The 26,063-nt window shown below is 45.0% G+C and overlaps 1 protein-coding gene across 1 annotated transcript; it reads left to right on the top strand.

Moving 5' to 3' along the window:
* Window positions 1-449: 449 nt before the first annotated feature.
* Window positions 450-26,063, top strand: wap (DDB1 and CUL4 associated factor wap). Its single transcript, XM_075673190.1, has 7 exons — window positions 450-966; window positions 4,682-4,889; window positions 5,592-5,696; window positions 6,146-6,352; window positions 10,982-11,278; window positions 12,668-12,785; window positions 22,042-26,063. The coding sequence occupies exons 2-7, from the start codon at window positions 4,722-4,724 to the stop codon at window positions 22,212-22,214; spliced, it is 1,068 nt and encodes a 355-aa protein (XP_075529305.1). The 5' UTR covers window positions 450-966; window positions 4,682-4,721; the 3' UTR covers window positions 22,215-26,063.

The following is a 26,063-nucleotide window of genomic DNA, read 5'->3' on the forward strand; positions in this document are numbered from 1 at the left end:
GAGCATGCACATTTAGCTATCTTTTTCAGCAAAGAGCCTAACTGTACTCAAGAACAGAGAAGACATGCCCACTGTGCCGACAAAATAATTTAGATTGATTTGTGAAAGTGATTCAAAGAAACGAAAGTCAAAAGATCACTAAAGCGAAAATGCATGCATGCAAGCTGCGGTCATGAAAAATTTATAAAATCCGTTCTCTTCTTGCAGCTCTTTTTCGGTATTTATTGGCAAATACCAAATTGTATTATTCGATATATGGCAACAAGATATTACATTGCAGCAGTAATCATAAATGTAAGCTCAAAATAATATCAGCTGAAGGCTACGGCTGAAAGATATCAGCGGCGTGCATCATACCATTTCGATCGCAGCGCCTCCACAGCATTGTGTGCATCCCATCCGAAAGCACGCTCCGCGCTCGCCGTTTGATCCACTAGACCAAAATATGCACTCTAGTGTTCGCGGGCAGCTGCGGGGAAAAGCGCTGGCGAAGGATCGCGCCCGTTGTGCCGACGGCTGATTACACCACCCGCCGTTGACTCGTCGCGTCTCCTCGTTTTGTGTCTTTCGGTGCGCACGCTGTGACAACGTGGCGGAGTGAGCGAGTGATTTTGCAAGGCGGAGAAGGGCTGTGTGTGTCTATCTGTCGTTGTGATCGTGGCCGAGACCGTGCTCAGCGAGCGCGTAGCGTCGCCCATGGCGACTCGGCATCGCTCGTCGTCTGTGCCACCGGGTTCGACCGCCGTGTTGCCAGGCAGTGCCGTGGCACGTCCCCCCCTACGATGAGCGCCGTCGCCGGCCGCCGATCTCCTGTTGAAGCAGACTACGCATCTTCCCGAGGCACAACGGCAACCGTCGACGCCTGCCTGCGGCCCTTTCGTTCAACCAAGCTGCTGCTGTGATCCGTTGGACCAGCGAAAGCGTGCTGAAGACGGCAACTCGGTGGCGATACGTGAGGATTGGCCGGTAGGTACTCCGTAGTGTGCCTGGCAACGAGTCTCGCACCTGGAGAGAACCACTAAACGAAACTGGCTTCTCGATTCGACTTGCTTGCTATCCTCGGCATTCGAAGAGTCGTTGAAAGCAGGACGTGATGTAGACATTCGCACATGCAGGCTGCGTGGGAAAAAACTCCGTTCGGCGTACATACGTGCATATCGTAAAGTTGGCGTGCATTCACGACTCGGCGTTGAAGTTTTCGAAGCGGTGATATTGGCTTTTGCGGCTAAGAGCAGCCTAATGTAACCAGACGTGTATTTTTTTTTTAATCTGGACGTCATTCGACTGATAGTAGTTTGCTGCAACGTTGTTCATTCCTAATGACGAGTGAAGCGGTGGCATCATTACGTGTTGCAAGATCAGCTTTATTTCCTTTCGCAATATTAGAGCTGGCACTGTCCATTGTGGACGCGGTAATCAGCACATCAACGATCTGAACCTATCTACTGGCGATCAGTTTGTAGCGTCTTGATCACATGATACTGTAGCATGGCGTAAAAGTCTGGAAACGCAGGAAAGAGCAACCATGAAAGTTAAACAATGAAGAGCTAAGCCATGCACAGATTGTCGAAATTTTCAGCTGGCATGACAGTCGTTAGGTGCAGTAGTAGTGTTTTCGGCTGCATGGCGCAGTAATACTCTAACCTTGTTATAAACAGGTCGCATCTGACACAAACATCTTCTTCATATGTGGTATTTTCTATAAGCATATATTCGTTACATGTGGATTATCAGTTTGATAAAAAATTCTGTAATCGTCATATCCGTTATTCTTATGTTGTGGTTTGACTGTACTTGTCTGTATGTCCCATTCATGACTTCATTATTGCTCAGTGTAATGGCATCAACTGACTCAACAAGCTGGCAGTCGTAGCGTAACATCTCAGTTTTACCCAAGTCCCACAATGTTAATGCTTTTCGTTAATGTTTTTGGCAAAGAACTTGTTTATCTAAAGCAGCTGTTGCCATGAGTGTTTGAACAGTTGGAGCCTGCGAAGATATTTGTAGAATTCACTAAGCTGTGGGTCTTAGTGAAACTTTTCTTTAAAAGGGCCCTGAGCCACTCTTTATTGAAGTCGGGAAATGCATTTGAAGTTAAAACAGACTGTTTCAGAAATACTTTGCTGCATAAAGTACTTCAGTGCATTCAGCAAAAGCAGAGTTATTGGAAACCAAAGGTCATCTATGATCCCATTCGTGGTGCTCCTACTCTTTCAACGCCTTGCACTGCGAAGGCTACTGTGGAGCGGGGCATGCCCACGACGCTCCACTTACTGAACGTCACCGTGGCACGCAGTTCAAATTTGGTTTTGAATGTTCACATAGATGCCACTACTTACGATTTTGTCACCTGCGACGTGCCAAACTCGGTTGTCCTCCGCGAGCTGCGGTGCTCTCGGTCAGCGGACTTGTCGCGGCACCCCGCAGCGGCCACGGTATCCATACTATGTAGCAGACCGCAGCTACACATAACTGTAGCATGTGTGCTTGAGTTCATGCTCACACTCATAATGCTCCAGCCTAACTGTGCTACGTGGTATGAACCAGCTTTGTCTTGCACCAGATTGATCGACGGGTAGTAGCCGCATCCAACTTTCGCATTTTGAAGCACTATCAAGAGCTCAAAACGAAGCGAAGTCTGCCAAAGCATTCAGGAAGTCTACCAAGAGTGGCCAGGGGTGAGCATGTGGTCTGACCTTAAGTTTCATGTGGTTCAAGGCTGGTTGAGTGAAATTAGTTGAAATTAGCGGACCCAGTGGCTAAGACACCAACAAACAGGGTGGCCTGGCATAATTTTAATTCCTACGCTGATGGCCAAGCATCAGCAGACAATTGTCAGCTTCTTCCGAAAGTGCATAATTTTTATCACAACTTAAAAACAAATTTTCGCTTACTTCAGCCTGTTTATTAAACTGCATCAGTAAATATACATGGTAACACTGGAAAGAAGCACACTGATCCAAACACCATTCTTGATTGATGTCAGCTATTGGCCAATAGCGCCACGTATGGGAATCTGCTATATTATAAAATAAAGCAGCCCAGAAAGAGTGAAGCGCAGGCTTCTGTTGAAAAGAAAGCGATTTAAAAAAAAAAGGTGATCTTGGCTCCACTTGTGAACTGCATGCGCCGTGCTTGAGCGAAAAATTTGGCTGTGATGTTCAGAGCAACATATGTTGTCCGTGGACTGTGTTTTTTCACCGAACTCTAGGGATGGTTTACGATCTCTTTAATGAATTAGGTGCAAGGACAGAGTTACATGTTGTCAGCTCATTTTATGCCACTGACAGTGTGTGGCAATTTGCTATGAATTTGCTAAAACATTTTGTGTGCTATTGTGGCAGGAGCATGTGCTAGAGCAACTTACGGATGTGAGCATTCCTAGATTGCTCCATTGCGTATCGAAGTATATTACGCCATAGCCAAATAGCCACAATTTGTGTAATCGTCGTTCGAAACTTGTAGCAACTCTTTTTTGGCCGGCGCACGGAGATTTCCCAATGCATTAATGCTTTATGATAGTGCCATAGTTGCAAAAGGTTACAGATTGTTTAAATACTGAGATAGGACATAATTTCAACATCCATTATGCTTTGTACTGTGCTACCACTGTCTAAGGGTGTGCAAGTTGGCCAGTACTCATTCATAGCTTAGAGCCACTGGTTAAAGTTGTGGCTCACAAAGATGTAGCGGTGTTCTTGCCTTAGTGCCCCATACATATATTCTTGCTCCTGCCAGCAGCATTTAGAAGCTATGAGATCCAGCCACTGGCTCTGTGATGGAGATTTCAAATTGAAGGAGGGGGGCCTTGTTATCTTCCAAGCTTAATTGCACACCCTGTGATGCATGTACAGTTGTCCACAAAAATTTACAGGACATAGAATTTGCTAAATTGAAGTTCTTGCAAAGCCTGAACACATGGCCTCAAATCTGAAATTGTAGTCTGTAAGAGTTTTCAAAACTTACACAGTTGGCCAATAGAGCAAAAACAGTATGCCTTGACAGAACAAACAGAAATTCACATTTATGTTGGAACAAGTGTCCTACAAACTTTTCTGGCCTGCAGTCCGGAAAAGGCATTCGGCTCATATTTTCTTTGAAAAATTGTCTTGTTAATAAACAAGTTTGCTCATGATGTTCACAAAATGCTGTGGGACCCTTGAAGAACAACTACAACAAAATTTTGAACAGCGTGAGAAGCCTAGTTTGAGGTAGCATAAATACGAAACCTCATTCATGCAGTACTTTACTTTTGAAATACAACTGGATACGTCACAAAAAGCTAGCAAAAATTAACATTTTTCATGCTAATACTAAGAAAGATGGCATCACTACTGCGTGCCGGAAATGGCACACAACCAAGATTGTTGAGAATCGACACAGCTAATTTGTACAACCTCCCAGATTAGGTGGCATGCTGAGAAACGGAGGTAGTGGGCCGAAATTTACTTCATACCACCAAGTGCGTGCATTGTCTGCTTATGAACCATTTAAAGGCTCTTAACAAGAAACAAAACAATTACCAGCCCTGCAGCTTTGCAAGCATTACTTCAAACTATATATGCTACACATTTATAAACAGTTTAGCCGAAGTGAAATTCAGTCTCAGTTGGCCTCGTTCCAGTGATGAAAGTGCTAATACAAGGCACCTACTGAGCAAACACTTCTACTTTCTCTCCAGGAGTACTGCAGGTGCTGAGTGACTTGGAGAAGGCACCAAGATGGCGGTGCACGCAGTGGCAGCCGCGGCGGCTGCCGGGGGTGCCAAGCGCAAGGAGATCTACAAGTACGAGGCGCCCTGGACAGTGTACAGCATGAACTGGAGCGTACGACCTGACCGGCGCTTCCGGCTCGCCCTTGGCAGTTTCATCGAGGAGTACAACAACAAGGCAAGCTGGCAGCATGCTCGCTTCTTCTGCTGCCTTCTTTGCAGCCATTGCAAACAAAGTGGTAAATGGAAAAAGCCATGATGTCTGAAGAATTTGACGGAGTGGGCTAGTTGGTTTAGCGCACAAAAGTATGTGCGTCACAACCACAGCGGGTGCCAGCCAGCCCAGCATGAGGCGATTTAGGCAGCCGGATTCGCACAATAGAGGACAGGTCTCGCAGCTGGACCAGGTTGAATCACTAGCTGTTCTCAGCTGGTGTCTTATGAAACTCTGTCTTAGCAAAGCACATTATCAGGAGGGGGTACAAGTAGGCAGCCCAAAAACCAAAGTATTTTAACATTGTACCAGAAATGTGGCAGCTCAGTGCCATAATTGAACTTTAAATTCAAACCTAATGATTAGGTAAATGACAAGAGAAAGGCCCCCAATATGTGTATCGCTGTATCTATAACGCCAAGCTGGAATGGGTCTATAAATTTAATAAAATAAGTAGCAAGTACTAGATCTCTTCTACCCCCAAAAGAGGCTTGGTTAGCCAGACGATTACCAGAGGTGAACTACTTCAACAATTAGTTTTCTTCTTCAGGTCATTGAGAAACTCTTCAGTATAAAAGTAGGAGGTAGTAGTAAGGACTGCATCGTGATCCCTTTGTGTTAATTGTGGCCTGGTGCGTAGGCTGACTGTGTTGTACTGGGTTGCAGGTGCAACTGGTGTCCTTGGACGAAGACACTTCAGAGTTCCTGGCCAAGAGTACCTTTGACCATCCATACCCGACAACAAAAATAATGTGGATTCCTGACACTAAGGTAAGTTGGGTCTGACAGACTTGAGTAACATTATTTAACTTCATCGCTGTTTTTTCGTTGCTTTTCATTTTTTAAATGTTGCTGCTTCTAAAAAAGGAAATAATGGTAACTTGATGTGCCATTTGTTGAGGCACATGACTGAACACTTTCACGAGCGCTTTTCAGAATATTAGCAGGATTCACTGAACGGCAGAGCAAGGAAAAGGTTATGTTTGCAGAGATACGTTGGCAGCTTTGCACACTCATAAGAAAGTGCAATGTAATCTCAGTTATACTCTCACAATTCATACTGTGGAAATGACCTTGCACATGGCGAACCCAGCTTATGACAACTGCCTAGTGGGGGACGCAACTCTCATTGATTCAACACTGCTACAGCATTTTTTACTTTGATTTAGAGACCAGACGACTATTAACTTTTCCTTCCTCGTCTTCTCTGATTGTTCCAGGGTGTGTTTCCCGACTTGCTGGCGACGAGTGGGGACTACTTGCGGGTGTGGCGTGCAGGCGACGAGACACGCCTGGAGTGCCTGCTGAACAACAACAAGAACTCCGACTTCTGCGCACCCCTGACCTCCTTCGACTGGAACGAGGTGGACCCCAACCTGCTTGGGACGTCCAGCATAGACACCACCTGCACCATCTGGGGCCTTGAGGTACTATAGCCACTGTCAGCATCGTGGTTTGGGCCATGGTTTGTTTTGCAACTTCACCAATGCTTTGGCAGAGAATGTGCCTGGGCATCTTTTGACATCTTGGTTCATGTGTGAGAGAGAGAGTGTAATGAAAGCTTAAGATGCCAACCATGCTATACACTGGGCTTACTTCTTCAGACGAGATGTTTGAATTTACACCAACCACCCAACAAAAAAAAAGAAGAAAAAAAAAGGAGAAAAACTATAAATTAACTAACAGTCAAGATGACTGATAAAAATTCAGAGAATGTCTATCAGTCCTGTCTGACATAAGTATAACAGCAGGGCCTTCGAGACTTCGATTGCATCCCCACTTACTTTCCATTGGCCTAGAAAGTCACTAGTCCATATTCGACCGTACCGATATTTGACTTCGAGCGTATCGGAATCTTGGAAAAATGCTAACATAATCCTAATCCATAAGAAAGGGGACGCCAAAGACTTGAAAAATTATACACCGATCAGCTTGCTGTCCGTTGCCTACAAAGTATTTACTAAGGTAATTTCAAATAGAATCAGGAACACCTTAGACTTCCATCAACCAAAGGACCAGGCAGGATTCCGTAAAGGCTACTCAACAATAGACCATATTCACACTATCAATCAGGTGATAGAAAAATGTGCGGAGTATAACCAACCATTATATATAGCTTTCATTGATTACGAGAAAGCTTTTGATTCAGTCGAAATCTCAGCAGTCATGGAGGCATTGCGGAATCAGGGTGTAGACGAGCCGTATGTAAAAATACTGAAAGATATCTATAGCGGCTCCACAGCCACCGTAGTCCTCCATAAAGAAAGCAACAAAATACCAATAAAGAAAGGTGTCAGGCAGGGAGATACGATCTCTCCAATGCTATTCACAGCGTGTTTACAGGAGGTATTCAGAGACCTGGATTGGGAAGAATTGGGGATAAGAGTTAATGGAGAATACCTTAGTAACTTGCGATTCGCTGATGATGTTGCCTTGCTCAGTAACTCAGGGGACCAACACCAAGGCATGCTCACTGACCTGGAGAGACAAAGCAGAAGTGTGTGTCTCAAAATTAATCTGCAGATAACTAAAGCAATGTTTAACAGTCCCGGATGAGAACAGCAATGTAAGATAGGTAGCGAGGCCCTGGAAGTGGTAAGGGAATACATCTACTTAGGGCAGGTAGTGACCGCAGATCCGAATCATGAGAGTGAAATAATCAGAATAAGAATGGGCTGGGGTGCGCGTGGCAGGCGTTCTGAGATCATGAACAGCAGGTTTCCATTATCTCTGAAAAGAAAAGTGTATAACAGCTGTGTCTTACCAGTACTCACGTACGGGGCAGAAACCTGGAGGCTTACGAAAAGGGTTCTACTTAAATTGAGGTTGACGCAATAAGCTATGGAAAGAATGATAGGTGTAACATTAAGGGATAAGAAAAGGGCAGATTGGGTGAGGAAAGAAACGCGAGTTAATGATATCTTAGTTGAAATCCAGAAAAAGAAATGGACATGGGCTGGACACGTAATGAGGAGGGAAGATAACCGATGGCCATTAAGAGTTACGGAATGGATTCCAAGGGAAGGGAAGCATAGCAAAGGGCGGCAGAAAGTTAGGTGGGCGGATGAGATTAAAGGGACACTAAAGGTTACCAGAAAGTCAAGTTAAAGTGGTAGAGCAATGTTCTAGAACGTCTAAGGCGTTAATATAATCGCGAACAGAACTTTAGTTACCGAGAAATTGAGGCAAATGCATGACACGATTTGAGACCCTCCAGCGACATTCCGGTACTAGCCCAATGACGAAAGCACTCCTCATAATTTGTTTTACTAATAGTCAACTACTTGTATTGAAAATATAATTTCATTCGATTATAAGACGGAAGAAAATGCTACTTTACTACGTCTTATTTGATTCTAAGAAAAAATAACATTTTGACGTTACCCTTCAGTAGTATGGGTGGTCGAAAGGTTTCGTTTTCGCTCGACTCTGCGCCGCGCACGCTTTGGAGTTTCAGTAGTTTCGTTATCGCGTCGTGCTGTGAGGGTTCTGTTGGCTCGCGAAACTTTCATTTGGAACAAGCAGCGAGAATGCCACGTCCATGTGATGTCGTGGGAAGCCCTCGTTGCTTTCCCGCTCCGGAGAGCCGGTGTCGAGGCCGCCGTCGTAGTACGCAACGACGCCGGCAGCGCGAGCCCTCAGCAGCAGGTCGCGCTCGTCAGTGCTCAAATCGCTGAAGTTGAGCCCAGCATCGCGAGCCAATCTGTCATTGTCTGTCGAAGTTTGCGTCATAGAATGAAGTACCAGCTTATGGTCGCGCGTTTCTCCTTCCGCTAGCCACCATACTCCCGCTTTCGCTCTGCTGTTTGCTCTGGCTTGGCTCTGTTTCTGGCCGTGCGTTGTCATTTTGCACAGAAAAGCCGTAGCGCCGTCTGCGGACGCCGCTTTACTCATCGACGGCGCAACGTCACTATGAGACCTGATGTCAGTACTCCTCGATCGGAGGGCGGGCGATTTGAACTGCGCTAGAGTGACGCGGACGCTTCAGAACGCATTTTCTCTTAAAATAAGTCTCTCCTTGGCACGAAACAAGCGTTTCGAGGTTTCTGGGATGGTATTTCAACAGTCCACGTTGACTTAATAGTAACCTTTTTTGTCCCTTTAAGAAGTTTGCAGGGACAACATGGCCACAATTAGTACATGACTGGGGTAGTTGGAGAAGTATGGGAGAGGCCTTTGCCCTGCAGTGGGCGTAACCAGGCTGATGATGATGATGATGATGATGATGATGATGATGATGATGATGATGATTTGTTCTTGAATATCAAGTGAAGTCTTTGCTGATTACCATGTGCCAGTCAGTTTTGCCAAGTGTTTCAACTGATTTTTCAAGTGTGTCGCTGAACTCGGACGAAGTTGTCACTAAATTTTCTCTAAATCTTACTCTAATGGCACTAAAATTGTCACTAATACTGAAGAGTAAATTCTACATAATGGAAGCATCTTTTGGAACACCCTAATACAGTTGAATTCTATTGATTCGACCCTGACGGCATTAACAAAGTTGATCTACTCATCCGGTGGGTCGAATTTAACAACCGCAGAAGAAAAAAAAAAAGCACACCGCTGATTCATTTGCCAGTGTTTGCCCTATTCTAGCATGCTCCTGAATCAAATAGGCGGCCACTTTCTATTTGTCTAAAGTAGAAAGCTAACATAGAAATTACGTTAATGTTCTTAAATTAAGTATATCTAACGCACACCCAATTCTTTAGCAAGAAAAGCATTTCATAATGGCGGCCGGTTTCCTGAAGTTATCTTCGCCGCAATACAATCGTGTTATGCGGTAAAGCATACAAACACCGCAATGGCGGCTTTTGTTTCTTATCTGATTGCACTGTCCAGGCTATTTTCAGTCCATTTGTTGTGAAAAAACAATGGGCATGCATCAGAATTAGGTTTCAAAGTTCAAAGTTTATTTGTCAATACAGCATACAAATACATAAATTCTGACCTGCCTAAGCATGTTGTGCTTGTAAGTAAGTACCATAATCATACATTGATAAGCTACGGTTAATGCTTGAAACTATTCTTAGGGCAGACCGAAAGTAGGTGTTTTCGATGAGACATGACTTGTGTTTAACATATTCACCGTCCTCTAAGCTCCGCTGAGGCAGACACGGTCGCTAATGGGGTCGCCATAGAGGTCAGGAGCATGCTTGCTTACTGGTCAAGTTCGAATTATCTGGCGAAGGCCAATTTTAGGATCCAACTGAGGAATTTTTAGGCCCATAAAGATCCATGGGTGCCAGCTGAAACCATTGGTCAGGATCGAATTACCGTATTTTTACACGTGCAATCAGCACCCCCAACTGCAACAGCCCGGAAAAAAAATATTCCCGCGTATAATCTGCAGAAGTAACTGCGTACAGCACTACCCAAATATTTGCAAAGCAGTCTCCATTTGTGAATGCACGACTCGTCTACATCGTTTCTTCGGCCAGCGGCTTTGTTCCCCCATTCTTCGGCGATGCTGACAAAGCTGGATTCACACTCCGGACGTTATCGCGGACGAATCAGTCACATGTTATCTGACGTGAATCGGATCACTTCGCAGCTAGCACTCGCACGACAACAAATGACAGTGCGGACGGAAAAGCCCTTGCATCTGCAATGGAGCAAACACGACCGAGCCGAAAATGCCACTCGTGCTATGACTCACCGCTGTATCGGGAAGCACTTCACGCAGACTGAGAAAGCGCCGCGGGAACGGGTGACCTATAAGTTTGCCGGCGCCGCATGCACTATTCGCTAACTACTAAATGCAAAATGGTGACCCGTAAAGCAGGGGAGAACGGGCGACCATGAAAGAGAGGAGAAGGGAGCTTCAACAGCAGGGGTGTGGAGGAGGTGGGTTTCCCTAGGAGATCACGAAACTTTGAATGGCGGAGAACCTTTTCTTGAGGTGCGGCTTCACGGCAGCTCGCGCCGCGCTGCCGTGAAGCCACATCTCAAGGAAAGGTTGTTTGGGTTTTGAAGCATGGTGGCTGCAGGGAGTTGTGCAACTGATATTATTGACGAACTCTGATCGTCGTCTACTTCTTTTGTTTCTGCAGACGGGCCAGGTGGTGGGCCGTGCGATGGCAGGCGGGGGTGCAGTGTCAGGACACGTCAAGACACAACTGATTGCCCACGACAAGGAGGTGTACGACATTGCATTCTCTCGAGCGGGCGGCGGCCGCGACATGTTTGCCAGCGTGGGTGCAGACGGGTCGGTGCGAATGTTCGACCTGCGCCACCTGGAGCACTCCACCATCATCTACGAGGACCCACAGCACCAGCCATTATTGCGTCTGGCCTGGAACAAGCAGGATCCCAACTACCTGGCCACTTTTGCCATGGATGCTTGCGAGGTGAATTGGTTGATTTACTTATAGAACCACACTTCCGCTGTAGGAAACGTGGTAATGGAAAGTTGCAGAAAAACATTAACTGCTGGACGCTTTTTATTCGTGAAAATCTCGGTTAATGGTGGATTTTGTATTGATTGCATACCTGTTTGAATGTAGTTAGCCATGTAAGTTTTCACATTCTGAGTCTGGACCTTTGTTATGGGGTTGATTGATTTGTTTGCGTAACTTATCATCCCGAAGTTACACTGTTACAACGAGAGTCATCTTAGTGTTGGAGCCTGGGTTGACCGTGGCTATCTACGGTTCATTAATGCGCACCTGAGTTTATGTATGCAGCCGTTTTTGCATTCCATCCCCTATGGAATGCAACCAACCATAAGTGGTTATCAAACCAACAACTTAGTGTTCTGTACTCGAGCACCATTCGGCCAGTGTTGCTGATCTTACTGTGAGATCCTGGAGCATAGTGCACCAAATGCTAAAGCACATGCTCAATCTGAAATCAATCTAAAACGTCTCACTTGAACGAAGTTTACAGGTATTAAAATTGTTTGTACAGCAGAACCTCAATGTAATGTATTTGGGTATAACGAATGCAGTCGAACCCATTTATAAAGAACTCGATAGTTCCACAAGAAGTAGTGATTGTATCAGTAGTTCGTTACATGTGAACTCGCCATTGAAGTCGCGCGAAAATTGATGGCACTGAAGTTGGCGTTGCATTCGTGATTTGACACCACTTTGGTCTGATAGTTGGATTTTGGTCCGACAGTCGGATTTTCAGTAGCTTCATTTTTGTTGCCAGCACTTTCCCACATCTTGCTCCAAGTTCCTCTTAAAAACGTACACCAGCTCTTTTAAAATGGCACGTGGCTTGTTCCCATCACCTACCATTTCGCAACTGATATATTTTATTATCAGCAGAACATTAGTGGATTCTGCATACGATAGCAAAGTGTTCTAGTTGGCGGGAAACGGTAAGTATGATGGCGTCCCGTCATTTTGCAAAGGTCTTGCTGTTACAACTGCAGCATTCGTCACGCGGGCATGCCAAAAGCTATGAAGTTACATTTTCAACGTTGCTTCGGCCAAAAAGAAGTACATAGTTCAAAAGGTAGAACAGCGACACCTTAGAGCACTGATTTATCTTTAGCTGGGCTTAATATCGGACCCAAGTGTCCCATTTGACACTGTTTTTAGTTCTGACAGTTTAGCACATATCTTTTAAGAATTTTTTTTTTCATGAGAAAGATTGTCAGTTTTGCGTCGTGCATTTCCTGCTATGTAATCCAGCGTACCTCCGCAAAATTAGGCAACTCTCGTCCACCGATAAATTTAATTCAGCTGTGCAGACTCGTGCGTGATACAACTGTTGCCCATACCACCCAGGTGATAATCCTCGATGTGCGAGTGCCATGCACACCTGTGGCGCGGCTAAACAACCACCGGGCATGTGTCAACGGAATCGCCTGGGCTCCCCACTCGTCGTGCCACATCTGTACAGCTGGTGAGTAGTAGAACCGTATCTTCTGTGAAGCATGCAGCGCTCTTCTGTACTATTGCGGTCAAATAAACCACAATCGAGTTAGTGCTAACTAACAGGTATGATTTTCGATGGTACACTAGACTAGCACATTGCTTTCTGGAGTGCCCCCCCACTCAACACTGAAACTTGACTCGAGAAAGGGAATTGGTCGAAAGGAGAGGGGGCCCTCACCGCTACATCAGACGAGGGCAGGATCTGCCTTAAGATAAAGTATTTTTCTGTGAATTCAACCCCGGCTAATTCAAATTTTCGGTTATTTCTATTCCAACCAAAGGTCCTAGCCAGCATCCATACATTCTATGGGACCAAACTTTCATTATTTTGTTCCAGAAATGAGCCTTTGCCAGAGAATTTGAACTTGGCTGGCCCAATGGTGGCCACAGTGGCAACTCCATTAGCGCCTACGTGAGTCTTAGTGGCGCTTAGGGTACGGTGAATGCACTGAACTCCGGTGAACGGTGAATGCTCTTGTCCTGTTGAAAGCACCTGTTTTTGGATTGCTCCAGGAAAATTTTAAAGTGACAACGGTAGTTCACAATGAATTTATTACAGTATTTTCTGATTCTAATCTCGTTTTCTTTTTCCGAAAAAATTTTTCTAATAATTGCTTCAGCGGTGCAGTCAGGTATGAAACCAAAATGAATATTTGTTCCCAAAAGACTACCATCAAAGTAACCATAGCCAGCTTCATCACCATTCAGATTACAAGATGGCAGCTATAGTTGACGATGGAGCGAGTTCTCACATAGCATAACAATGACGACATACAGCAGCACTTTCATTCCAGTTACAAAAAGACATTAAAACAATAAGATATTTTACACGCTAGCGCCAAGAAATTGTGTCACATGTTCATGTCATTTCTGAGAATTGCATGTGTCACAGTACGAACTAGTGCATTTGTTAGTCTATGTGTGGGCCACTATACCGTTTGCGATTGTTGCAGGGTCGTTTGATAAATGCAAATTATTATCGAACATGCTACAGATTTGACAGCAAATTATATGTTGTGTTTCTTCATAGACAGCGACAAAGTGCTGTCTGAGAGTGATTACAATGGGCATTGAGTAAATAAATTTTCATTCTTTGAAGGTAAAGCTTACTGGATTCGTCATTTCCTTATTACCAGAATAGGAGGCAGGCTACATTTTTCTTGCTAAGGAAATTGGATGCGCATTCAATTTCTGCTTTGTTTTGAAGCTCTAATTCATTCTTACATTAGTTTTCTACATTGAACCCATAAAATGTGAGTGCGCATTTGAATTGATGATGTGTTGAAGACGTGTTATGTATTTTTTCAGCCTCGTTTCATTCGACCACTTTTATCGGTCTTGTCAGGGTAGAATTAATGGAAGTCGTTTGTCGTGTCCAAACATGGTGGTCATAATGCGTTTCTGGCTCCTACTATAGCTTCTGGCGCTTGCAGTACAGAAAAGCATAGCCTCCGAGATTGGCTTTTGTTACTCCAAGAGAGCCTTTAGGGAACCAGTGCTGGCTGGGAGACACTACGACTGTTTTAGTGTGCAACTAAAATATGGCATCACCATCCAGTAGGGTGACCTTGAAAATAATGGAATGTGTTGAATGATAACAGAAACGCCTGTATCATTACAGTCGTCAACCAATAATTTGGACTCAGCGAGGACCACCAAAACGTCCAAATAATCAGGAGTCCAATATATGAAATTCACCCAAAATAAGTGTCTTTATTCCACAAATGTCCATAAATGGTGTGCCTTATTCCCAGATTGTCACTTTCAAGGATACCTGCAATTTCACGTTACTGACAGAAAACACATTGTTATTTACAAGCGACGGCATTCTTGGCACATTGTCCAGTATGCTATCTTAATACAGTGTGGAAAGCTGCCCCTGTTGGCACATCCAGTGCTAGTTAAAGGGACACTAAAGCGAAACAGTAAATCAGTTTAGACTAATAAAACATTGTTTGAGAACACTGCAGGCAGTCATTTCAAAATAGTACTTTGATTATAATATGAGAAAATGAAGGCCGAAGTATCAGTACTTGAATTTCACGCCGAAACCCCTACGCCTGTACATCAGTGTGACGTCAGAGATTCGAAAGTATGTTTTCGCGTTTGGGCCACGTTGGCTGAGTAAAGGTTCCCGAAACTTGCCATGTTTATTATTTGGTTCCTTTAGAACACAATGTAGTCAATCTGTACCGCTATATAATTAAGTAGACCCTAGATGGTGCCATCGAAATCCATGACGTCACAGCGACCAGGTGCAGGAACTTCAAGGAGGCGTTTCCAGCTGTCTTTCGTTCTTGTGCTTTTTCTGGCTTACCAAGCATCTTATTGTAGTAAGAGTGGTGTTCTTGGTGTTCCAGAGAGGTAATTTACTGATGCGGAAGAAATCGTTATTCTCTTTAGTGTCCCTTTAAGCAAAAATGAAAGCATCTTTGAAAGTATTTGTTGAAGAATACGGCCCAAGTTTGTCAATGCCTTGCTACGTGCACACACGCTTGCTTTTTGACTTAGACACCTTGTGGCTGCGATTTTCTAGTGATGCATACCTTTTATGCTGTTCCCAGGGTGTCTACCAACCGGGAAAACTGGGAATTCTCAGGGATTTTGAGTAGTCTGGAAAAACTGAGGGAAAACTCAAGGAATTTGTGCCTCTATCAGGGAAAATTAGCTGTAATTTTATTGAAAGGGTTGAAAGTCGCGGTAATGCTGGCTCAAGTAACAGACAGGAATGGCAACGAATCGTCTTTGACGCCCTGTCGTCGGCTGGAGGAGTTGCCAGTGTAGAATCAACGACCAACTTCCTGGATTCCCGATAATTTGGACGGCTTCGCGGCACCACCACGTAACCCATAGAGTCAATGTATGAGAGCGTCTAAAATTTCGGACGCAAGAACTCTTCACCGTCCAACTTTCCGGACGTTTTGCCATGACCGCAGTTCCAAAACCGCACTAATCAAGCCACCACCGCTGCCATTTTGATTACCTCGCCGCCTCGAACCGGCGCTCTAGCACGCAGATCCGCTGGCAGCCGTAGCCACCACTGTGGCAACGCAAGGCCTGGCTGCTTCGACGTTTGCTATGAAGCTCCTTGCCGTTGGGTGCTGTGTTTTTTATCGAAAGAATTCGCTACTGTCAGCAATGGCATGGACTCCGCCTATGTGGTCCTCGCGATTGACTGAGAAGGTTGGAAAGCACGGTGCATTGCAGAATGGCGGTTCCCGAAAGTCAGCTTCGCCTTTGTACAGAAATGTTACTTGAACCATACGTAAGAGTATTGCAGTGAAGCATAGCACGCATGGGAAGGGGCTATTGCCACGGGTCACAGTGTGTATTTCTTAATTATACATGTATGCACCCGGTATTGCCTGTCACAGTACGAGCACCGATATGCCTAATACGTGTACCGACAAACCACCACACGCACAGACTGAATGTGCCTGTGGCGGTTTGAGCCCCTAAGGGCAGTAAATGACATGCATTTATTTTTTCCAACTGGCCGATTTTCCGAATGTTTTCGCAGCCCCTAGGGAGTTTGAAAAATTGGCCGTGGGCTGTGCAACTGACCAAGAAGATGATTTAAATGGTCAGTGGGGCGAACGAGTGGCGGAAGGAGGACAAGAACAGAAAGGACCTACGCATTCAAGAATTAACAGGAAAGGAAGCGTGCCGTTGCCGTTTTGAAGGAGCTTGAGCTCAAAAAACAAAGTGTCGACTGATGCCAACATGCAGGTGTCCCTCATTCAAACCAAAATGAGCTCTTTAAAGCAGTGAAACACAACACTGAGGTGGTGTGCGCGGGCTAAGAGTATACCTCAACTGTCCTTACATATATGTCAGGACAGTTGAGGTTGCCTTACGAGCTGTTGAGAGAGAATCTCAATTGTGACAAAGTTCGGGCCTCATACCACTGAGCTTGCTATCAGTTGATATAAATATTTCATATTCGAAAATATTTGCTTCTGTATGCATCTTCTTTTTTTTTCGTATTTGAGAATGTCCGACTCCATTTGCAATCTTTTTTAAGACATTTTATTTGCTGTGCATTCTACTAAACCCCCCTTCCCCCCCCCCCGTCTATTCTCTTTTTGATTAACATAAACACTACTCCTTAGTATTCAAATTGGAATAGGTCGTTTTTTTTTTTTTTACTTTTTTCCTTTGCTTACTAGAGAGTGACAGCATCGGGCGATATGGTTTCATCCCCTCTTGACATAAAACATACTTCTTCATCACTTAGAGAATTTTGCAAAGACACTCAGGGAAAACCTGGAAAACTCAGGGAATTTGGAGATGTCAACTTGGTAGACACCCTGTATTCCTTTTCACGCTTCATCAGTGATCAGAGCAACGCTTTGCCTGCATTATCAGTGGGATCAGCCAGCCATGAACGGTGGATGATAAGAACTGAACGGAACGTGCCCGACAAATCTAAAAATCACAAATGCAGCCTTTACGACTTGGCTTTTCCATTGGTTTGGGTGCGGTCAATGACTATACTACATAGACTAGGCTTCGCTAGTTTCGGCATTGAGGTGGCAGTGTCATGCCTGGTGACTATGCCGGCAACATATCAAAACAAAAATATCAGTATTTGGGCTCGACTTGGTGACCAAATTAGCACACGGCCATGCAGTCGGAGTCCAAATTATCGCACGACACGCTCTAAGGTGTCTGAAATTTTGGACATCCTTAAACGGTAAGTCGATGAGGCTAGTGGCAGTGCTGTGGCACTGTGCGAATAATCAAGCACGTCCAAATTGTCAGTGTCCGAATTATCTGTCAGCAACTGCAGTTGCTAATGCCCAATGCATCCAGTCAAGTCTGACCATGACCATGCCCATGCCGATTCTACGCTCTGTAGTTCGTGGATGGAGACAGGAGACATTGAACGCCTTCTCTGGTTGTGCCAGCTACAGTGACGAAAGCACTGCTCTTCTTGAGAATCTGTAAATGAAGGAAGAACCTTCCATGTCTGTGCCTGCAACACCTTGTGTTTCCAGAAGAGTCTCGTATAGACCGCAAGAACGCTTGACAACATCCACTTGCATCCCCAAGTCTTTCCCTACCATGCCCATAGGGCATCGTCAACCCCTTAACGATGATTTCACATGCCATTATCAAGACCTTCAGTGCTGCTCAGGAACACGCTGCACCATCTGATATATAGTAGGACAACTAAACTTTTGTTTCTTATGTTCTTTTTTCCCCCCACTTGCTGGGGACTTTTGAACGGGCACCAAAGACGCATGCATGTTTTTGGAGCCACACGTCTTTAGCATAGAAAGCAAAGCTTTCCATGTGTTATTAGTGGAAACCAGTGCACCATGATGCCATAGCCGCAGCACTTTGGAAGTAGTACGCAATGGAACAGACAAATGTTACTCTGCGCCACCTTCCACTTTTACTTGCTCTGTGCTTGCATGAGCACGTGCATCAGCCGGTGCAGGCTTTGTGAACACATGGAGTTGATGTTTGCCTCGATGTCAGTGAGGGAAACTTGAAGATGTTGTGGATGTCGCAAAGTCACATTACAGTAGGCTAGGCAGTGACGCTGATTGCAAAGGGGTTAACTGTTTATTAAGATAGAATAGGCAAGCGATAGAATGGAAACTATTTACACGGACATCAAACTACGAGTCAAAAGTTAGAATTTCGGTCTTCTTGCTCTTAGCCGAATCTCCACTGAATCTCCTTCCAACGGCCCTGCACGTACCTAAAAGCATTCTCAACACCCTCCTCGCCCCATCGTTTGTCCAATCACACTGCGGGTCGCACAGTGTGCACAGAACGGGGCTCCAGGGTGACACTATCCGGAGTTACAATACGTCAGGGCCGTTGCCACAAATCCTTTGCAGTGCAACGAGTCTGTTGTCTCACAAACTCGCCAGACACACTCCCCCGAAGAAAGCGCTTCCACGCCCCGTTGGGGCATCTGGTCCGTTTGCGGAATGTCTTGGCATCGTGCTGTTCAGCAATGAGGGGTTGACTTCAAAGCCACAGCACCGCTTCCACGAATCGACTGGCGGAAGCCCCCGACTCACAGTCAACTCGCTTACGCGCTCTTCGTAAACCGCGGCTCCCCCATGGCTATAACTCTCTGCCGCCGTCTTAGTGTCGAACCACTCGTCTCTTCTGACCACCCCGCAACCCATACATGCAGCCTCCCACACAAATAACGCTGAACTCCACACATGGTTTCTCCATTGCTTCAGCACGTGTGCCTCACGTGGGCTTTTGTAGTCTTTAGTTGCAAATGGCACCACCAGTCCCCTTGTGAAAGTGCCTAACCTTAGAACGAAAAGTTCCTTTTATACGTGAGGTGGAAAAGGGCGACCAGCAGAAATGTGAATTCTCAAAACAATTCAGCGTTCCACATTCAACTCAGTCAGCTGTGCTGAAGAACAAGGAAGTCATACTGGACAGCTTCGAGGAAAGCTTCTCAGTCATTCAAAAATCTAAATGTGGTTCCAAGTAGTATACTGAAGGGGAGAGTGCTTTCTTGAGTAACTGAATACCTCCCCGTGAATGGACATGCGCTCACCGCAAAAGCCGAAGCTCTAGCCTTCCAAATGGGCAAGCAAGATTTTAAATGTCGCAGCAGCTTGCTTGAACGATTCAAGCGACACCATGGCGAGTCCTCAAGACCATCAAGACCAATTGTTAAGGGAAGTTGCAGCTGTAGATCGTGACGCTGTAGAGGGGTGGCGCAAGCATCGGCTGAGCTCCCTACTTCAGCAATACGAAGAGAAAGACATTTAGACAAGGCTGCATTCTTCTACAAAAAATTGTTACTGAAGCGCACATACACTACATACACCAGGAGGATGCCGATCGGGAGGTAAACAAAGCAAGGAGCATTTACTGTGCTGCTCGGTGCAAATGCACCTCAAAACCCTTATTCAACCACTTGAACTAATCCAAAACAATGCCGCGCGTTTCAGTTATAGCAATTGTAGCTGCACATCAAGCATAACTTCCGGGAAGAACTCCTTGTTACTTCCTCCACTATCATCTAGACGTAAGTGCTTTCGCCTTGCTTTATTTCATAAACTATACTTCCACAATTCTTACCTGTGCAATAACCTTATATCATCTCTATACATTTCCTCTTGCATTGATCATAGCCATAAGGTTGGAATAATTCAATGCCACACCAGAACCTGTCATGAATCATTTATTCCCAGGACCTCTCAGGAATGGAACCACCTTCCCGGCACATTTGTTGCAATAAAGGACAACTCAAAGTTTTGTTTGGCCATGTCAGACATCATCACTCCCTAATGCAATTAACTAATCAGTTTTGTTGGATTAACTAACCACTTTTCGCTGCTTTGTTATTTACTTATGTATACGTTTTTTTACCCGCTCCCCTCTGTAATGCGTGGTCTTGAGGGTGCACTAAAATAAATAGCACTTCAATGCCTAAAGACTGCACATGTGGAGTTACACATGTGCAGATGTGCACATGTGCTTGGGTGACTGCAGCGGTTTTTGAGGCGTATGTGCACCTCCTGAATCGAAAGTTCAAGGCAGAGCATTGCCATGAGCTTTACGTTGTTAACGACGGTCCCAGTCATGGGAATATTGAAAATCTCAAAGTGATCACTTTGGAGTTTCTGCCAGCAAACACAACTGTGATATTGCAGCCTATGGATCAGGGCATTATTGAGACGCGAAATCTATACCGCAAGAGTCTCTTACAATGCATACTCATTGCATGTGATGCTAACAAGAGCTACAACATTGACCTGCTTGATGCCATACATTTGTTAAACGATTCATGGAAAGTGCTGGCACCTTCAAAGACCACAAACTGTTTTGCGCATGCTAGCTTTTCCCAGCTGCACTTAGGAAAGCCTGACAATGATCAACATGTTTGCAACAGTCTCTACGAACGTGCACACAGAATCGTTGGTGGAAAGGTGGAAGGCCACTTTGACTCATTCGCGTTGGCTGACTCTGATGTTCCTGTCATTGCCCCAGATATAGCGGCTGAAATACTAGACTTGCTTGCTTCTTGGTGGCCCCGATGAGGACGAAGAGCCAATGGACGAACGGCCTCGTGATACATCAACAGTCAAGCAGACACAGGAAAGCCTCTGGCTGCTGTGAAACAAAGTTTAATGCGTGGGTGGCGACCGCAACCTCATGCAGTGTTTAAATAAACTGAAGCAAGCATTACTCATGCCCGGCAGAAACACCCAGCAGACCCAACTGACTGCCTTTTTTGCAACTTAATAAAGGCTTGCTTCATTGAATATCTTACTCTTATACCAGTGTCACACCGCCACTTTCAGTCACGATTTGTATCAAAATTCTTGACTGTGATTGTGTCCCTCCCATTTTTTGCGCAAAGGGGCTGTAATTGCAACCGAGAAATTGCATCCCAATCTGGGATGTAATTTGACCCATATTACGCTTCCGCAGGGTTGTTGGGCTATTTTAGTGCTACTTTCTTAGCTTTTAAGAGGTAGTCGCTTTTATCGAATTGTCACTTGTATCGAATTTTGTCACTGTCCCATTCACTTTGTTATAATGAGGGTTTGCTATATGTTTTGGAGCTTGGGGGGCATGGAGGACAGGGGTTGTGTTGTTTTGTGGCCAAAGCTCATATCTAAATCTTATGTTGCCACTGATTTACAGGCCCCATTTCTCATGCTTAGAGTCAAAGCTGTAGTAGTTGAGCAAGCAGTGCGTTGGTCAAGGTCTCACAACACTCATTTTGCAATGCTGAGGTGTTTGATGCGCAGTGCCTTCTACAGATCAAATACTTCATGCATTACAACTACAGCATGTTAGTGTAAGGTTACGTCAAGTCACATATTGTTTTTGTGCCTTTGTGCTTCCAGTATGCATCGCACTATGTTTTGGTCGCAAGCGCAAACGGTGCACCGTGGTCGTTTGTAGCAGAAATCTGCTGGTGTAAATGTAGGCTCAGATCGGCTATGCCCTCTATGTAATAATTACATCATATTTTACTTCTTAGGAGTATTACAATTAATGTTGCGTGGCACAATAACTAAAGCTTAGTACTGTTAATTATGTGATTTGTCCATCTTTTCACACGACACACTATAGTCTGGTCACCAGTGCAAGCAGTGAGGCAAGTCTACCCAAGCCTTCACAGGTTTGCCTGCTGTGCATGAAACATAGTGTAAATATAATCTGACCACAATGATGATAACAATGACTACCTGACGACTGTGCTTCTTGGTGTGCTGCAGCGGACGACCACCAGGCCCTGATCTGGGACATCCAGCAGATGCCGCGGGCCATCGAGGACCCGATCCTGGCATACACAGCTGAGGGCGAGATCAACCAAATCCAGTGGGCGTCCACCCAGCCCGACTGGATCGCCATCTGCTACAACAGTTGCCTGGAGATTCTGCGCGTCTGAAACTGTGGCCAGGCTTTTGCCCAGTGACTGATCTGATCTCAGCGTCTCAGTGCACAAGTGCTGGCCAATGTGAAGAATCCCGGTAACACTGAATACGGACGTGCGAACGTGCCTTTTGTGTCAAATTACTAATCGGTGTTTGGCTCAACTGTCACCTGGTAGCACTCACTGACGTGCAGTCACGACACTTGGAAAATCAAGGTTTCGTTGGCTTTTCATCGTGGTCTAGTGTGCACAAAGACACCAAAAGTGCATGCACCGAAAAAAACACACTCTTTGAATCTTGTGGTGAAGATATTTTTATGTGTTTTCTTCAACACCAAGGAAGAGATGGTGATCCACTAGAAGGCATGCGCCGTCACTTTTCGTTGGCAGCAACAAACCTGTTGACTTCTACAAGGAAGAAGACATCCATGCCAGTGATTTAGCTGAAGCCTGAATGCGAGGTGAAGTAGTTAGCTGTGCCAAACTGGCCGTTGGTTCTTGCAGGCCTCTCCTGCGGGCCACCCATGGTAACTTGTGTGCCGAGCTCGTGATTGTGCTTTGATCTGTTGTACCATCATCATCGTCATGTGCCACACAGAGGAAGCCACATGGGCGTGTGATCAAACACACAATGTCTTCTGTGTTTTACCACTTGATGAAGCTGCCGTCTGCAGCAGCGTGTTGTCTGGAAGGAGACCACGTGGTCATTTTTTACATTTTATTTAGCTTTTAGACTTTTACACATTGGAATTCTTTTTTATTGCACGGTAGGCTCATGGATATTTCAGATGCAGCAGACAAGTGTATTTGAGCACAAAAAACACGAGTCGTAAAAAAACGCATGTGCATTTGTTGCGTTCAAACAGTCTGTGCATATCTCGCGAATGTGTAAAGAATATATGCAGTGGCGCCTGGTCGCTGCTGTCAACCAAAGTAGCCTACCGCTAAGTGAGCAGCGTTATGCAATGTGAAACTATGTAAGTACACCCTGTTTCCTAGCACCACCTGTTTGTTTGTTTTAATGGTGTGGTCATTTAATGCAAGGGTTCATTAGACAAAATATCTAAGTACAACAGTATACTTGGTCATTTTACATAGCACATGACCACTGTCCAGTGTGGCTTGGGTTTTATTGTATGCTTTGGAGCCGGTGTCTGGCTGCCATTGTGTGCGAGCGACTGTGTTTTAAAAGTGGTGCGTGGGCTGCATGCACTTGAAGGCCAAGTGGACTCGTAAATTTTCTTTTTCTTTTGCCATTTCATTCATGGCAACTCTCAAGGGTCTTTCCCTCAAGACACATGGCTCGTCGTTTGACGTCATGTCGGCTGAGGGCGTCCACGCAGGCACACTTAGTTTCAGTTTCACCATAGTATGCAAGCATTGGTAAAGTACTGCAATTGTCAAAAGCCTCTACTTTACAAATCAAGCTTAACATAGCCAGATGAACTAGCCATCTTTTTTTGCTTGAACTATCTGGCATTAGTGTCTCTATGAAGGCTTTCTCGCATCATTACTTGCCGACATATGAGTGCGATGACAGCACTTACCAATGTTTTTTTTTTTTTCTTTCTGTGTACAGCCCTTCATGTTAAAGTATTGCAGTGGGTCCTTCATCTGGCAACTTCTCAACACATTTAAGTCGTCTCATTCATGACTTGGAGGTCGATGCGAGAGCAAATCTCTTGTCATGTCTCCGTGCAGGGTAACAGTCATAATAAAGTAGTGCGGTCAAGCTAGAACCTTGGCGATCATTAAAACCTGTTCACCAAAGCAAATTTTCATGACATTCTGTTCTCACGGAGATGCGACTCAGCACCTTGAAATCTCCACGGAAGTCACCTTTTTTCAATAAACATTCTTTGTACCATGGAGGCAGTGCCCAATGTGCAAGTGCTGGATCATGTGGCGGATCTCCCAGTGACTCGGAACACTGAATTGGACGGCTAGCATGAGGGCCCAAGCATTTGCTGGGGTCTTGTATCAGTGAACATTGAAAGATGCATTGGACAGTCGTGTGATCCATGTAGAAGTGAAGAATATCTGTGGACATTGGTTTTTTGTGTGGTGGTAGGGAAACGTGTGTGTGTGGAGTTCATTTTTGACGAACTATAAAGGCACCCAGGACGTTGAACTTTGTTCTGTGTGCCGTTCCTGGACACAGCGGCGTGCCAATATCTGTGACGATGGCGCCGTGTCTCACGAAGGGCGCTGCAATGTATGGGATAACCCGGTCACTGGTGGGCCGTGATAGACTGACTGCGTTGAGAGTTTGATATCAACACCAATCAAGTAGAGTGTGATGGATGTATTGGCACCCATCAACATGTCTTTATGATGCTTTATGCCATACAGTGTCTCATTTACAGACTGTGTGATGCCGTTTGTTGGCATTTGTCCTTATTGACAAGATTTCATGGAATTGCAGTGTGCCGAAGCCCTAGGGCAGTGACGATTGATATCATCTGGACATCTGCTTTTGTGTGTTTTGTTTATACATTACATTCTTGTGTGACTAACTTTGTTCTAGCGGTGGTTAAGTCGATCCCAATTGAAAGTCCCAGCTGGCACACATACATATCTGTTTCGTTACATTGATCCTGAAATTGACCTGCAGTGGACAATTTTCATTCGTCTGGCCATCAAGCATGGACCTGAACTCATTATTGGCTTCATTCATGACCCCAGTGGGTGCATCGTCTGTCTTGCCGGTGGTAGGGGACAGTGAGTGCATTGAAGGGAAGTTATCACCAGGTGAAATCGTCGACTTTCCACCTGCCTTCGGCAGATTATGACATGTAAATGCAGCTCACCAGGGAGTTATCATATTTACCCAATTCTAATGTGCGCCTTTTTTCCAATTGGTCTGGAAGTAGCCTGCACGTTACAATCCTATACGGAACTGTGTTTCAGTGTCAGCAGCAGTGTACCATTATCGTCATTGTCATCAGAACATGGCGACAGAAGGAGTTTTTTGCAAAAAATGGTGAGGATGGCTTGTCACTCGCAGGCTTCCTATATGAAAACTCATTCATAAGATAAGTCTTTTTATCTGCTAAGCTGGTGGCGACAGTTGTGTCCCATTTTTGGCACTCCAGACACTTTCAAGTTTCACTGGACAAACTGGCAATATTAGTCAAGGCATTGGCCATCTACCATTGCAGTTGCAATTGTAGTGGAGTCATTAAAAAAAAGTGAAATATCAAATGCAATGTACCAGAATGAGGACAGCATGTTGTGGCCGTAGGCAGTGATGAAAGAATGTGAGATTGACAACGATGGTGATTACGTGTATATGAATTTTTGGTCTGTGGAGGTAAACGTTACAGGTTTTGTCCCTACTCTAGTTGCCAGAACTGGAGGCATGCAACCAATTTGTGTGTCCATTATAATAGCAGGTGCACATTACATTAGGAAGGACAATAGAGTTAGGTAAATAAAGTACTGCGAAATGGAGCAGTCGTATGATTGAACATTCTGCTTTTAACTTGAGCCAGTGGAGAATTCAGTCACTTTCGCTGATACTGTCAATGTCAAATTATGGAAGTCGACTGTGTTTGCGGCACCGCTGGTATGTAGCATTGTAGATTCAGTGTGCATAATGGGTAGACAACCCATTATCCACATGGTATCACTCCATTGAAAGGCATTCATAGCATAGAAGCATAAAACATCTTGCATTCCGATAACTTGGCCACTGCAAACCATTTCGAAAGGGCTGCCTTCTTGCTTTCTGTTTATTTTTGTGACCTCACCTTTGAGATGGTACTCGTCACCATAGACGACCCATTGTGTACATGTGGCATCACCTCGGTGGAAGTGCATTCATAGTGTCGTCAAAAAATAAAACATCCTGCATTGTGAGAA

The sequence above is a fragment of the Dermacentor variabilis genome, chromosome 10 (assembly GCF_050947875.1).
Source record: "Dermacentor variabilis isolate Ectoservices chromosome 10, ASM5094787v1, whole genome shotgun sequence".
NCBI lineage: Eukaryota > Metazoa > Arthropoda > Arachnida > Ixodida > Ixodidae > Dermacentor > Dermacentor variabilis.